This window comes from Psammomys obesus, unplaced genomic scaffold, assembly GCF_907164565.1.
Source record: "Psammomys obesus unplaced genomic scaffold, mPsaObe1.curated_primary_1811, whole genome shotgun sequence".
In the NCBI taxonomy this organism is placed as follows: domain Eukaryota; kingdom Metazoa; phylum Chordata; class Mammalia; order Rodentia; family Muridae; genus Psammomys; species Psammomys obesus.
In genome coordinates, this window is record NW_026596051.1 from 32,684,620 (window position 1) to 32,698,414 (window position 13,795).

The 13,795-nt window shown below is 38.3% G+C and overlaps 1 protein-coding gene across 5 annotated transcripts in view; it reads left to right on the forward strand.

The window, feature by feature from the left end:
* LOC129689107 (cytosolic beta-glucosidase) overlaps positions 1–12,954 on the forward strand; it is a 139,874-nt gene extending 126,920 nt beyond the window's left edge. For 2 of the 5 annotated variants that reach the window (XM_055624264.1, XM_055624267.1), the window contains one exon: positions 12,096–12,954. In XM_055624264.1, the coding sequence (XP_055480239.1) occupies positions 12,096–12,416 (321 nt within the window). In that variant the 3' untranslated portion in view covers positions 12,417–12,954. Of the gene's footprint in view, positions 1–96; positions 312–12,095 lie in introns of those variants that run through there. The other 3 variants (XM_055624266.1, XM_055624268.1, XM_055624265.1) reach the window with 3 other exon arrangements.
* The last annotated feature ends 841 nt before the right edge of the window (positions 12,955–13,795 follow it).

Below are 13,795 nucleotides of genomic sequence, written 5' to 3' on the forward strand. Positions count from 1 at the left end.
ATCCCTGCTAGTACATGCCTCGGTTATTGGTGGGTGAGTCTGCTTAGATCTAAAAATCACCCTGCATTGTGATCATCAATCTTTGTTTTCTTGTAGGTTCCAGTTGTTGCAGCTTCTCCTGGACTTCTCTGTTTGGATTGCAGATAACTATCTTGTTACTTTGTTCCTTATATAGCCTTTCTTCTGTTCATGTCCAATTCTCTCTTTCTGTTTCTTCCTCTCTCCCTTTTTTCCTCCCTCTCCCCTGCTTCCTATCTATTTTTTCAGTATTTGTTCTGTATTATCCCAAAGAATGAACATAGAAGAAAAAAAACCCAGAAACTAAGTGTTGGCTGAGCGTTATGCTGGGGTTCATACTCTCTCATGTGACCTTTACAATAAACTTAGTAGCAGATCTCAGTGTCTTTACTGGGAGGTAAGAAGCCAAAGTTTCCCTTCAGCTAGCAGTGTTTCCCTCGCCAAGATAGTCTGCTTCATATTCTAATTGGGTTCTAATTTATAAAAGTAGTCAAAGTTGTCTCTGTGCCTTAGTCTCTGTAAATTTGGCCACTGTATATTCCCATGGCCCTTGTAACAACTAAGAACTCAGTGAGTTTGTGCGTGTTATCAATTGGCTTCTTTTTCTTAGTTATTTTCTATACCTGTTTGATTATCTTTGATTATCCAGTATGATTACTTTTAAGTGTTTATAATAACAATTAGACATTTGAAACATTGGTGCCTTCATCCAAAGTATTTGAGTACTTCCATGTGCTTGGGGTACTGTCAATGTAAATTTACCCGAGAGTCAGATTTAATTCTTCATGACAAATAGGAGACAACATTTCCAAATGTTAAGTCCTGACACTGTCACTGTAATCCCTAATAATGTGTATCCTACTTAGGAGTCTATGGTAAAGTGATACCATGACCATAGCAACTATTATAAAGGAAAACAGTTATTTGTGATTGGCTTATAGTTCATGGCTTAGTCCATTATCATCATGACAAAAAGCATGGTGACATGCAGGCACACATGGTGCTGGAGAAAGAGCTGAGAGTTCTACATTTGGATCAACAGGCAGCAGGAAGAGAGAGTGAGCCACTAGACTTGTCCTGAGTTTCTGAAACCTCAAAGCCCACCACCAGTGATACAGTACCTCTAATAAGGCCACACCTATTCCAACAAGGCCACGTGTCCTAATGCTTTCAAATAATGCCGCTCCCAATGAACCTATGGGGCCTATTTTCATTTAAACTACCACATTATGGTCATAACTTTTTGTGTGTGGGATTGCATGCTAGGCATTTCCTGGACTTTCAGAAAACAAAATGAAACAATTTTCAGATTTCCTAACATTGAAACATTCCATCAGATAAAAGTAGCTGACAGAAGTTAGGATGGTGATGCTTTCTTGATTCTTGTATCCATTTGCTTGGAAACTTTTTTTTTCATCCTCCAGCTTTTAAGGTCCATTTTGTTTCCTCATTTTGTTTACTCAGCTGGCCTGTGTCTTTTGATTCCAGTGCACAAGCCATTGATTTAGAATTATTATTGAAAGGTGTCTGTATAGTGAAGTCTTTTTATTTTCTGGTTTATGTTTTCAGTTGTAGCATTTTTTTTTATATTAAACTATAGCTTCATTTGTGGTTTTTTTTTTCGGAGATTCTCTTGCCATATTTATTTTTATCTTCAGTTTGAAATATTTTGTCCAGTATTCTGTTTAGTGTTCTTTTCTTTTTCTTTTCTTTTTTTTTTTTTTTTTTTTTTAATTTGGATCACGGGAAGATTTTTTTTTTTTCTCCTGCAACTACGGCAGATATTTTTCCTGCATACAGTAGTCTAGGTTGGCCATCATTAACTTTTACAAATTAAAATTCACTGTTTCAGACTCTTCTGGCTTTCAGAGTTTCCAGATCAGCTACTATACTGGTGGGCTTTCCTTCCATATGTGACTTAAATTTTTTCTTTTTTTAAAATATTTTCTTCTGTATGTGACATATTTTTCTCTTGCACCTGTATTTTACATTGTGCTGTAAAAATAATGTTTTAAATATCATATATGATGGAGCTTTCTTTATTTGGTTTTATTTAGTTATTGTTTACTTCTTGTATCTGTATTAATGTCTTTCCTTAGTTTGAGAAAGTTTTCTTCTATGGTCTTGGTGAAAATTTAGTCTATGCCATTTATCTGGGATTTTTTTTTTTTTGTGGTAAAGATATGTTTAATTTTTTGGAGTACATTTCAGTCAAAGAATTTACTCAAACTCTTTGCAAAAATTATTATTACAAGCCCATGCGTGTGTATACTCTTTTATATATATATATATATATATATATATATATATTTTATTAATTACACTTTATTCATTTTGTATCCCCCCATAAGCCCCTCCCTCCTCCCCTGCCGATCCCACCCTCCCTCCCCTTTCTGCATGCATGCCACTCCCCAAGTCCACTGATAGGGGAGGTTCTCCTCTTCTTTCTGATCTTAGTCTATCAGTTCTCAACAAAAGTGGCTGCATTGTCCTCTACTGTGGCCTGGTAAGGCTGCTCCCCCCTCAGGGGGAAGTGATCAACGAGCAGGCCAATCAGATTATGTCAGAGGCAGTCCCTCTTCCCATTACTATGTAACCCAATTGGACACTGAACTGCCATGGGCTACACCTGTGCAGGGGTTCCAGGTCATCTCCACGAATAGTCCTTGGTTGGGGTATGATTTTCTGGGAAGTTCCCTGTGTTCAAATTATCTTGTTCTGTTGCTCTGCTTGTGGAGTTCCCGTCCCCTCCAGCTCTTACTGTTTCCCACTTCTTACATAAAATTCCATTCACTCTGCCCATCAGTTGGCCATCAGGCTCAGCATCTGCTTTGACAGTCTATACTGCAGAAGCTTTCAGAGGCCCTCTGTGGCAGGTTTCAAGGTTGTTTCCTGTTTTCTTCTGGCTTTCAGAGGCCCTCTGTAGTGGGTTCCGAGGTTGTTTCCTATTTTCGTTTTCTTCTGCTGTCCATCCTCTTTGCCTTTCAGGATGGGGATTGAACATTTTAGTTAGGGTCTTCTCTTTTGCTTAGTTTGTTTAGATGTACAGATTTTAGTGGGTTTATTCTATATTGTATGTTTATATGAGTGAGTATATACCGTGAGTGTCTTTTTGCTTCTGGGACAACTCACTCAGGATGATCCTTTCCAGGTCCCACCATTTACCTGCAAATTTCATGATTTCCTTATTTTTCATTGCTGAGTAATACTCCATTGTATAGATGTACCACAGTTTCTGCATCCATTCTTCACTTGAGGGGCATCTGGGTTGTTTCCAAATTCTGGCTATTACAAATAAAGCTGCTACAAACATGGTTGAGCAAATGTCCTTTTTGTGTACTTGTGCCTCTTTTGGGTATATGCCTAGGAGTGGTATGGCTGGATCTTGAGGAAGCGCTATTCCTAGTTGTCTGAGAAAGCGCCAGATTGATTTCCAGAGTGGTTGTACCAGTTTACATTCCCACCAGCAATGGAGAAGGGTTCCCCTTTCTCCACAACCTCTCCAGCATGTGTTGTCCCTTGAGATTTTCATCTTGGCCATTCTGATGGGTGTAAGGTGAAATCTCAGGGTCGTTTTGATTTGCATTTCCCTAATGGCTAATGAGGTTGAGCATTTCTGTAAGTGCTTCTCTGCCATTCAATATTCCTCTGCAGAGAGTTCTCTCTTTAGCTCTGTTCCCCATTTTTTAAGTGGATTACTTGGTTTGTTGCTTTTCAGCTTGTTTAGTTCTTTATATATACTGGATATGAGTCCTCTGTCAGATAAAGGGTTGGTGATGATTCTTTCCCAATCTGTAGGCAGTCGCTTTGTTTTGATGACGGTGTCCTTTGCTTTACAGAAGCTTTTCAATTTCATGAGGTCCCATTTATTGATTGTTGCTCTTAGAGCCTATGCTGTTGGTGTTCTGTTCAGGAAGTTTTCTCCTGTACCAATGAGTTCTAGGGTATTCCCCACTTTTTTTTCTAGCCGATTTAATGTGTCTGATTTTATGTTGAGGTCTTTGATCCACTTGGACTTCAGTTTTGTGCAGGGTGATAAGTATGGATCTATTTTCATTTTTCTACATGTAGACATCCAGTTGGACCAGCACCATTTGTTGAAGATGCTATCTTTTTTCCATTGTATGGTTTTGGCATCTTTGTCAAAAATCAGGTGTCCGTAAGTGTGTGGGTTTATTTCTGGGTCTTCTGTTCGATTCCATTGATCCACCATTCTGTTTCTATGCTAGTACCATGCAGGTTTTATAACTGTTGCTCTATAGTACAGCTTGAGATCAGGGATGGAGATACCTCCAGAAGATCTTTTATTGTAGAGGATTGTTTTAGCAATTCTCAGTTTCTTGTTATTCCATACGAAGTTGAGAATTTTTCTTTCCAGGTCTGTAAAGAATTGTGTTGGCAATTTGATGGGAATTGCATTAAATCTGTAGATTGCTTTTGGTAAGATGGCCATTTTTACTATGTTAATCCTGCCAAGCCATGAGCATGGGAGATCTTTCCATCTTCTCATATCTTCCTCTAATTCTTTCTTCAGAGACTTGAAATTTTTTTCATACAAGTCTTTGACTTGCTTGGTTAGGGTTACACCAAGGTACTTTATGTCATTTGTGGCTATTGTGAATGGTGTTATTTCTCTAATTTCTTTCTCAGCCCTTTTGTCTTTTGTATACAGGAGTGCCACTGATTTTTTTGAGTTAATTTTGTATCCAGTCACTTTGCTGAAGGTGTTTATCAGCTGTAGGAGTTCCCTGGTAGAGTTTTTGGGGTCACTCATATATACTATCATATCATCTGCAAATAGTGATAATTTGACTTCTTCCTTTCCCATCTGTATCCCCGTGATCTCCTTCGACTGTCTTATTGCTCTAGCAAGGACTTCCAGCACTATGTTGAAGAGATATGGAGACAGTGGGCAGCCTTGTCTTGTCCCTGATTTCAGTGGGATTGCTTTAAGTTTCTCTCCGTTCTGTTTGATGTTGGCTATAGGCTTGCTGTATATTGCCTTTACTATGTTTAAATATGTGCCTTGTATCCCTGATCTCTTCAGTACTTTAAACATGAATGGATGTTGGATTTTGTCAAATGCTTTTTCAGCATCTAGGGAGATTATCATGTGGTTTTTTTCTTTCAGTTTGTTAATATGGTGGATCACATTGATGGATTTCCGTATATTGAAACACCCCTGCATACCTGGAATGAAGCCTACTTGGTCATAGTGGATAATATCTTTGATGTGTTCTTGGATCTGGTTTGCAAGTATTTTGTTAAGTATTTTTGCATCAATGTTCATAAGGGAGATTGGCCTGAAATTCTCTTTCTTTGTTGAGTCTTTGTGAGGTTTAGGTACCAAGGTGATTATGGCTTCAAAGAACGAGTTTGGTAATGTTCCTTCTGTTTCTATTTTGTAGAATAGTTTGAAGAGAATTGGAGTTAGCTCTTCTTTGAAGGTCTGGTAGAATTCTGCGCTGAAGCCATCTGGTCCTGGGCTTTTTTTGGATGGGAGACTTTTGATGACTGCTTCTATTTCTTTGGGGGATATAGGACTATTTAGTTGATTTACCTGGTCCTGATTCAGCTTTGGTGAGTCAAATCGATCAAGAAAATTGTCCATTTCATTTAGATTTTCAAATTTTGTGGCATATAGACTTTTGAAGTAAGTCCTAATGATTGTTTGGATTTCCTCAGTGTCTGTAGTTATGTCCCCCCTTTCGTTTCTGATTTTGTTGATTTGGGTGGTGTCTCTCTGCCTTTTAGTTAGCTTGACTAAGGGTTTGTCGATCTTGTTGATTTTCTCAAAGAACCAGCTCTTGGTTTCATTGATTCTTTGAATTGTTTTATTTGTTTCTAATTGATTGATTTCAGCCCTGAGTTTGATTATTTCCAGCCATCTACTCCTTTTTGGTGTGTGTGCTTCTTCTTTTTCTAGGGTTTTTAAGTGCGCCATTAAGTTGCTTGAATGAGCTGTCTCGAATTTCTTCTTGAAGGCACTTAGTGCTATGAACTTTCCTCTTAACACTGCTTTCATTGTGTCCTATAAGTTAGGATATGTTGTGTCTTCATTTTCATTGAGTTCTAGAAAGGCTTTAATTTCTTTCTTTATTTCTTCCCTGACCCAGCTGCCATTTAGTAACAAGTTGTTCAGTTTCCATGAGTGTGTAGGCTTTTTGCTATTTCTGTTGTTGTTGAAGTCCAGCTTTATTCCATGGTGATCAGACAGGATACAAGGGATTATTTCAGTCTTCTTGTATCTGTTGAGGCTTGCTTTGTGACCAACTATATGATCTATTTTAGAGAAGGTTCCATGAGGTGCTGAGAAGAAGGTAAATTCTTTTGTGTTTGGGTGTAAAGTTCTGTAGATGTCTGTGAGGTCCATTTGATTCATGACCTCTAATATCTGATAAAATAGACTTTCAACCAAAATTAATAAAAAGAGATGAGGAAGGACACTTCATACTCATCAAGGGAAAATTCCACCAGGAAGACATCACAATCCTGAACATCTATGCCCCAATACAAGAGCGCCCACATTTGTAAAAGAAACATTGATAAAATTTAAACCACATATAGATCCCCACATATTAATAGTGGGAGACTTCAACACCCCACTCTCAACAAAGGACAGGTCAACAAAACAGAAATTAAACAAAGAAACAATATCTCTGACAGAGGTCATGAATCAAATGGGATTTTTTGTATATTTGATCTTTTGATAGTTTCCTATATTTCCTGTATGTCTCTTTTCTGTGTTTTCATTTTTCCTTGTCTTTGCTTCCTTTACTTACTTCCTCTACTTTTTCATTGAATTCTGATATTCCATCTTCTTGATTATAAAGCTTCTGCTTATCAGGTTTTTCCATGACTTTTCTAATGGGGATACTGGATTTTTTAAATTCCATCTTCATTTTAGCTGCAGTTCTATTTCTTTATCAATTGAGTTTTCAATTCCTTTCAAATATTTGTCATTTCATTCAGCTGTGTGTATGTAGTTTCTTAGACAACAGGAGCAATTTTTGTTATCTTCATGGAGTTTAGCAACGTGTATGCTAATGTCTTTCTCAAATTCCTTCATAAATCTTCCATAAAACCCAGCTATACCACTCCTTGGCATATTCCCAAAGGACTGACAATCCTCCATTCTGAGTACTTGTTTAGTAATGTTCATAACTGCCCTACTCACAATAGCCAGGAAATGAAAACAACTCAAATGTCCTTCAACAGATGAATGGATAATGAAAATGTGATACATGTAGACAATGAAATACTACTTGGCTTTAAAGAAAAAATTAAATTTGCAGTAAATGGATGGGCATATTAAAAGACTATACTGAGTTAGGTAACTCAGCCTCATAACAAAATGCTGTATGTTCTCTCTAATCTGTAGTTTTAGCCTCAAATCCTCATATGTGAGTAACCCCAGAAAACAGGTAAGTATAGAAGAGCCATAGGTGAATGAGGGCTTGACAGGGGAATAACATAATATAGGTCATATGAAGCAGTAAACAGAAATTTTGTGAGGGGGCTCTATGCTGTCTAGTTTTCTGTCAACACGACACAACTAGAGTCACTGAGGGGAGAGAACCAAAACTGAGAAAATGCTTCCATGAGACTGGGCTGCAGACCGGCCTATAGGGCATTTTCTAAATTAGTGCCTGATGTGGGAAGGCCCTATTGCAGGCAGTACTGCTCCTGGGCTTGTGGTCCTGCAGGTTAGGCAAGCCATGAGAAGCAAGCCAGTAAGCAGCACTCCTTTATGGACTCTGCATCAGCTTCTGCCACCAGTTTTCTTCCTGGTTTGAGTTCCTGCCTTGGCTTCTTTCAGTGGACTGTGACTTTGGATATGTAATCCAAATAAACTATTTCCTATCTACGTTGCTTGCTTTTCTGGTCAAAGTGTTTCATAACAGCAATCGAAGTATTAACTAAGACAGACTCCAACTGGGGAAGATGGAGAACTACTCTTATCTATGGTTATAAGGACACATGTTTAAAATGTAGTTAGATTTAATACTGGTTTAATAAAGTGACAGTCATAGGTTCTCTGTCAAGATCTATGACTATGCATGGGTATTTGGCTAGGTTTCTAGTAGCAGACATTATATTTATTTTGTTGATCAGGCCTTAAAACCAATTAGAGAACTGCTTTTTTTACGCCCAAGTTATGCATACTATTGTATCCTTAAGGTTACTGTGCCATACTGGTTATTGTTGTTACAGTTCATAGGCATGCTAGATGGGTAGGATTATCATTTTCTCCCCTCTCTTAGAAGATTTCATAGCATCTTCTGGTACCATGAAAGTTAGTCCTCAGGAAAGAGGTTTTCAGGTTATGTTGAGCTCAGGTCCTCTAGTCCCTGTGTCTAAACTGCATGTTGTCTCTGGCAATGAGACTTGACTTTCCACCTGTTGGGGGCAGTCAAGGGCAGTAGCAATTGCCTATAATGTTTTGGTAGTCTCTTGGAAAACCCTGATGAACAATTCAAAAAATGGTTTCTCATGCCTGGTGTGTGTGTGTGTGTGTGTGTGTGTGTGTGTGTGTGTGTGTGCGCGCACATATTTTGCTAATGTGGAGTTCATATAACTAAAAGAGCTTGACTGGAAGCAAGCCTTAAAATGTTAACTCTGCATCTTTCCACAGTCTTTTAGTCCCACATTACACTCTGACTCTACAATGGGTACCATTTTTATCTTCCGTACTGTGTAGCTGTCTAAACCCCTATTGGTCTGTGTTGACTTTGCCTCCAACTCTGGTTAAAGAAAGAAAGCAAATTCTCAGAAGCGCTTTTTTCCCCTGCCAAGATCTGGGACCACATAAATCACGGTGACAAGAAATGTGATGATGGTCTCTTTCTGTTCCCGAGGAGATTGGAAGAGGAGAGGCGTGCAGGTTCCGGTGTGGGTTTGTAATTTTTCCCAGTGATGGCCTGGAGAGAAGGATTCCAGCAGGCTAGCTCCTGAGCCTAACTAGGTAATTCTCCACTTGAGTGTTCCTGCAGTGAAAATGCAGAGACATCCACCAGTGTCACTCGGGCAGTTTAGTGCTTGCTGCCACACTCCTGGCAGTTAACAATGAAATTGTCAAGATTTCCTTTTGTTCCCTTCCAAGCAGACAGGGCCTCGTTTTTATCTCCTGGCTTAGCACATGAGTCAGTCCTATTGTGTATGATCAGTGGGACTGTGTGTGTTTTCAGAAACTGGCTTTGTACCTGGCAGCCTTTCTTGTTGGGCAGTGGTAGTTCTGCAAGTCAGAAAGAAAGCACGCATGTTCCAACGTAGCCCCGGGCTGAATTACGAGGCAAAAGAGATTGACATTACGAGTTGGACTTTCCTACTTTTGAGACAGAGGTGTGCCATTCTGCACTTAAATTAGATTCCATATAAATATATATACTTATGCATATAAATTAAACAGGATATTTTCCAGTTTATACTTGGGAAAGGGAGAAGCATACATGCAAATGACAGCTGATAAAGGGAGAAGGGATGCATCATAAGTATTTTTATTCTTGTAAGGTTTAATATGTTTGAATATTATGCATTTTCATTTTCTAAGCATAATTTCATTTAAAAATGTCAACAGAGCTTGGCTTAATTCTTGCCCTACACCATTTATAAAACACTCCGATCAGAACACTTTGCTTGTCTCTTTGAACAACTGTACCTAGGGTCATGCATCAACTAGCCTGTCAGGGATATTTTGTCTGCATAATATCTGACTCTATAAACAACACTCTTATGATTTGGAGCCCTACAGATATACAGTAGAAGAGGAGTACAGCATTTCTTAATAAACTTGAAACATACAAACTGATACCAAAGGAAAAAGTGAGAGTTTAGCTTCATTTGATAAATATTTAGCTATAGGACTCACTGTGACTGAAAACAAACCTCAGTGCAATTAAAATCTGTTTTATTATACGATTGTTCATTTTCTCCTTGCTTATTGAGGGATTTGGCCGTTTTGTTAAGCAAACCAGCCTCTTCACTTGATTTTTGCACTTGATCACAGGCCAAGTTCATCTACTGTGATTTTCAAAAAGAAAATGCTCAATGTGAAGAGTCACACAATCTCAGAATTCTGAGAAACTTAAGATAGTAACATGAAACATAAACTCAATTCCCCATCTCAAACAATCAAAATAACTGTGAAATGATTTAGAAATTTCTCCATACTTTGGTCTCCTAGCATGGAGGAAAATGATAAGCTTAGAGACCTCTCATATGAAATTATAAAGTATATTGTATTTATGTATGTGCAGTTTTAGATCACACAATTCATGTTTTTAGTTTGTCTTTAATCTTTTTATTATTTGAAAACCTCAGACCTATATTTATAGTGTTTTGAACGAATAATCTGCTCCATTCCCTCCTCTTTAATTTCTACTTTGTCACTTCATCAGTATATATATATATGCATTGTGTCTTGCCTGCATGTATGTCTGTGTGAGGGTCTGTGTATGTCTGTATCAGATCCTGAGGTTACAAACAAGTATGAACTGCCATGTGGGTTGTGGGATTTGAACCTGGATCCTGTGAAAGACTGTTCAGTGTTCTTAACTGCTGAGCCATCTTGCTAGCCCCCTCAATAATTTATATTTTAACCCATTGAGTCCATTCAGTGCTGCCTTGAGTTCATTCAGTGAACAGTTGTAGGACCACCTACTGGAGCCTGGACAGTCTCTCAGAGGTCACATACCTCAAGAAGAACTAACATTCTCTGGCCCAGAAGCTGTCAACTGCAAATAGCTTTTATCTAGGGGTGGAACATCATGGACCTCCCTCCCTGTTCTATGCTGGGATTTTGTCTGGCTTGTCATGTCTTTGGTTCTCAAAGGCCTCAAGCTTCACTGTGTCTAGATGGAAGGCAAAGGCAATGCAATAAAGAATACATGTAAATTTCTTCAAAATTTATGTTGATATAGTTCTCCAGGTGATTGTTCTATGAGACGAGAACTTCGGGATACGATTAGGTAACGAGGAAGGAGTCAGCATCAGTGGGGTTATTGACCATATATGAAGAAAAATGATACAGCTCACTGGCCTTTCCTGCCACATGAAGATATAGCAAGATGGTGTCATTAATAAATCTTGATCCCACAAGATACTGACGTTACCATTGCCTCAATTTAGGACTTCTTGTTCTTTAAACTATGACAAATGATTGGCCTGTTTTTGATGTTTTGCTACAGTGACTAAATAATGGAGGTTGCTATGGCATTTTTAAGCTTTTTATACTTGTGCTTAAACATGCCAGAGCTGTGTACTCAGCCTTTTCAGTTTGGTGTTTCTGATTCAGGGCTATAAGACATGAACCAGTTTGCTTATGGGAATATAAAAGATAGAAACATTTTCAGACTTCCCAGTCATCTCTTTCAACTGACCAATGGGTTTTTCTCAGCTATTAGAAGCTATACTGTGATGGTGGGTGGTGTTTTTAACTGAATACATATCGAGGTGCTAGGAAAGAGTATGCGTGTATATGCTGTAGAAGGCATGGGAAATAGTGTACATTAAAAGAATGAAAGAATGACACAAATGTCCAAATGACTGATTACATTATTAGAATAGTAAAGAATTTCTATAAATTTTGGAATAAGGTCTCATTGTGCCATCCAGGATCATCTGCAGTTTACCAAGTAAAACAAACTAACCTCGAACCTTCACCCAGCTTCCTGTGTCGGACATCTGGTGCTGGGGTTGTGGGCATTCTGCCACCCATATGCCTGTCTGTGACTTAACTTCTGAATTGAAGCTACTGCTCAGATCCAGCAGAGAACTGCAAAGAGGGATTATTTAAAGTGACAAAAATTTCTTTTTTTGTCCCATTGTGGGACTTGATGCTTTGATGAAGGCACATACAGTGAAATAACTAAATCAAGATAGTTAACATTCGTTAGGTCCCATGTCACTTTACTTTATTTCGGTGTTGTATCAGTGGTTAAAAAGATAAAAAGGAATTTTGTCTGTTTTTACTGAGATCCACAGCAGAGCAGGAGAAGGAGGCACCCAGCATTCTTCAGCGATTGTTGTTCTCGGAACTTGCCCAGAAATGCTAATGGCTCTTTTAAAAAACATTTCAGCTGTCCACGTTGATGAAGTCAACCTTCAGGTATACTGTGCATGGTCACTGCTGGATAACTTTGAGTGGAACAACGGCTACAGCAAAAGGTTTGGCCTCTTCCACGTTGATTTTGAAGATCCTGCCAGGCCCAGAGCCCCCTACAGGTCAGCCAAGGAATATGCTAAGGTCATCAGGAACAATGGCCTGGAAGGCCCCCTGGAGGGAAGGTGATCCGGAAATGCCCCCTCTATGCTGGAAGAGTGATGGAGAGCTGTTTGATCATGTCTCAGACAACCTCAAGTTGCCTCTGTTCTCAGTGATCTGTGATAATAAATCCTGAAACCTGACAATGTATCTGATGAGAGCCTCTGTGTGTTAATTGCATTTTATCAGAAAGTCTCTCAGTGAATAGAGAATTACAGAAACTGATTTTCATTAAAAATTTTTAGATCGATTTAAAAACTTTAATCTAAATTCTTAGAACAATTTCCTGTAAAAATAATGGTGAGTTTATGAAGATAATGAACTGTTGACGTGAAACTCTAACAGCAGAATCCTTAGAGGGTCAGATTACTCTCACAAGGGTAAATTTTATACATCTGCTTTCTTTAGGTACATAGCTATTTCTGCTTAGATGAGCTCTGTTAAAGTTTGATCTAACACTATGTAATCTCAAATGAAATCGCAAAGGTAAAAGCTTTTTGTATGCTTTCTGCCCAACAGAGGAGGAATTGATCACATATCTAATTGAATGTATTAGTTAATATGATTACAATAGGTTTTGTCAATAATTAATTAAATGTATATCTTTCTTTTATCTGATGAATTTTGGAAAATAATAAAAAATAAAATGAATCAAGCTTTGAATGGAGGAAATACATTTTTGCTTTGCTTTGTTTTTTTGTTTGCCAGCATCAGGGATGGAACCCACCACCTTGTGTCTCCTAGGCAAGGACTCTACCACCAAGCTGCACCCTCAGCTCCAGAATAAGTATTTGTGTTGATATCTAGCGAAACCCCAGATTCCAGTTGCCCAATAACAGTAAATTCAGAGCAAACTGATTAGCAGGACGTGATCTTCATCTTTATATGTTTTTACATTTAAAAATGTTTACTTTTAAAAACATTTTATATTTGAAAATTGTACGCATGTAAACGATGTATCATGAATTTATTTACACTCTGCTTTGGTGCCCCTCCCACTCTCCCCAACACACTTCCTTTTCTTCCTTCACACGTAAATGTCCTTTTCTTTGATGACAACAACAAACTACAACAAAATCGACTAGCCTCATTAGTATTTCTGCTAGAATACTGACTGAACTTGGTGGCTTGATCCTGTGCAGGAACAGTATCTGCAGTAAGTTTCTGAGTACAATTTCCATGTAATGTCCAAAAGACAGCATTTTATAACACTGGAACCAACCTCTGGCTCTTATATTTGTTCCCCTTCCTCTTCTGTCATGTTCCCTGAACCTTGGGTTGGTTGTATTTCTATTAATTTTTATTTTAAAAATTCATGAAATAAACACATACTTTAAATGGCCAAAATGAGTGTAAGCAAAGGAGAGGCAAGAATTTACTATAATTGGAAACTAAGATGTTTGAAATGCCCATGGGGTTGATTGGAGCTGGGAGTTTCCTGAGGTTTTTCAGCAGAAGTCACAAGTAGGTTCAAGACTCCTTTGGGGATTCCATTTCTGCTTCCAGCACGCCTTT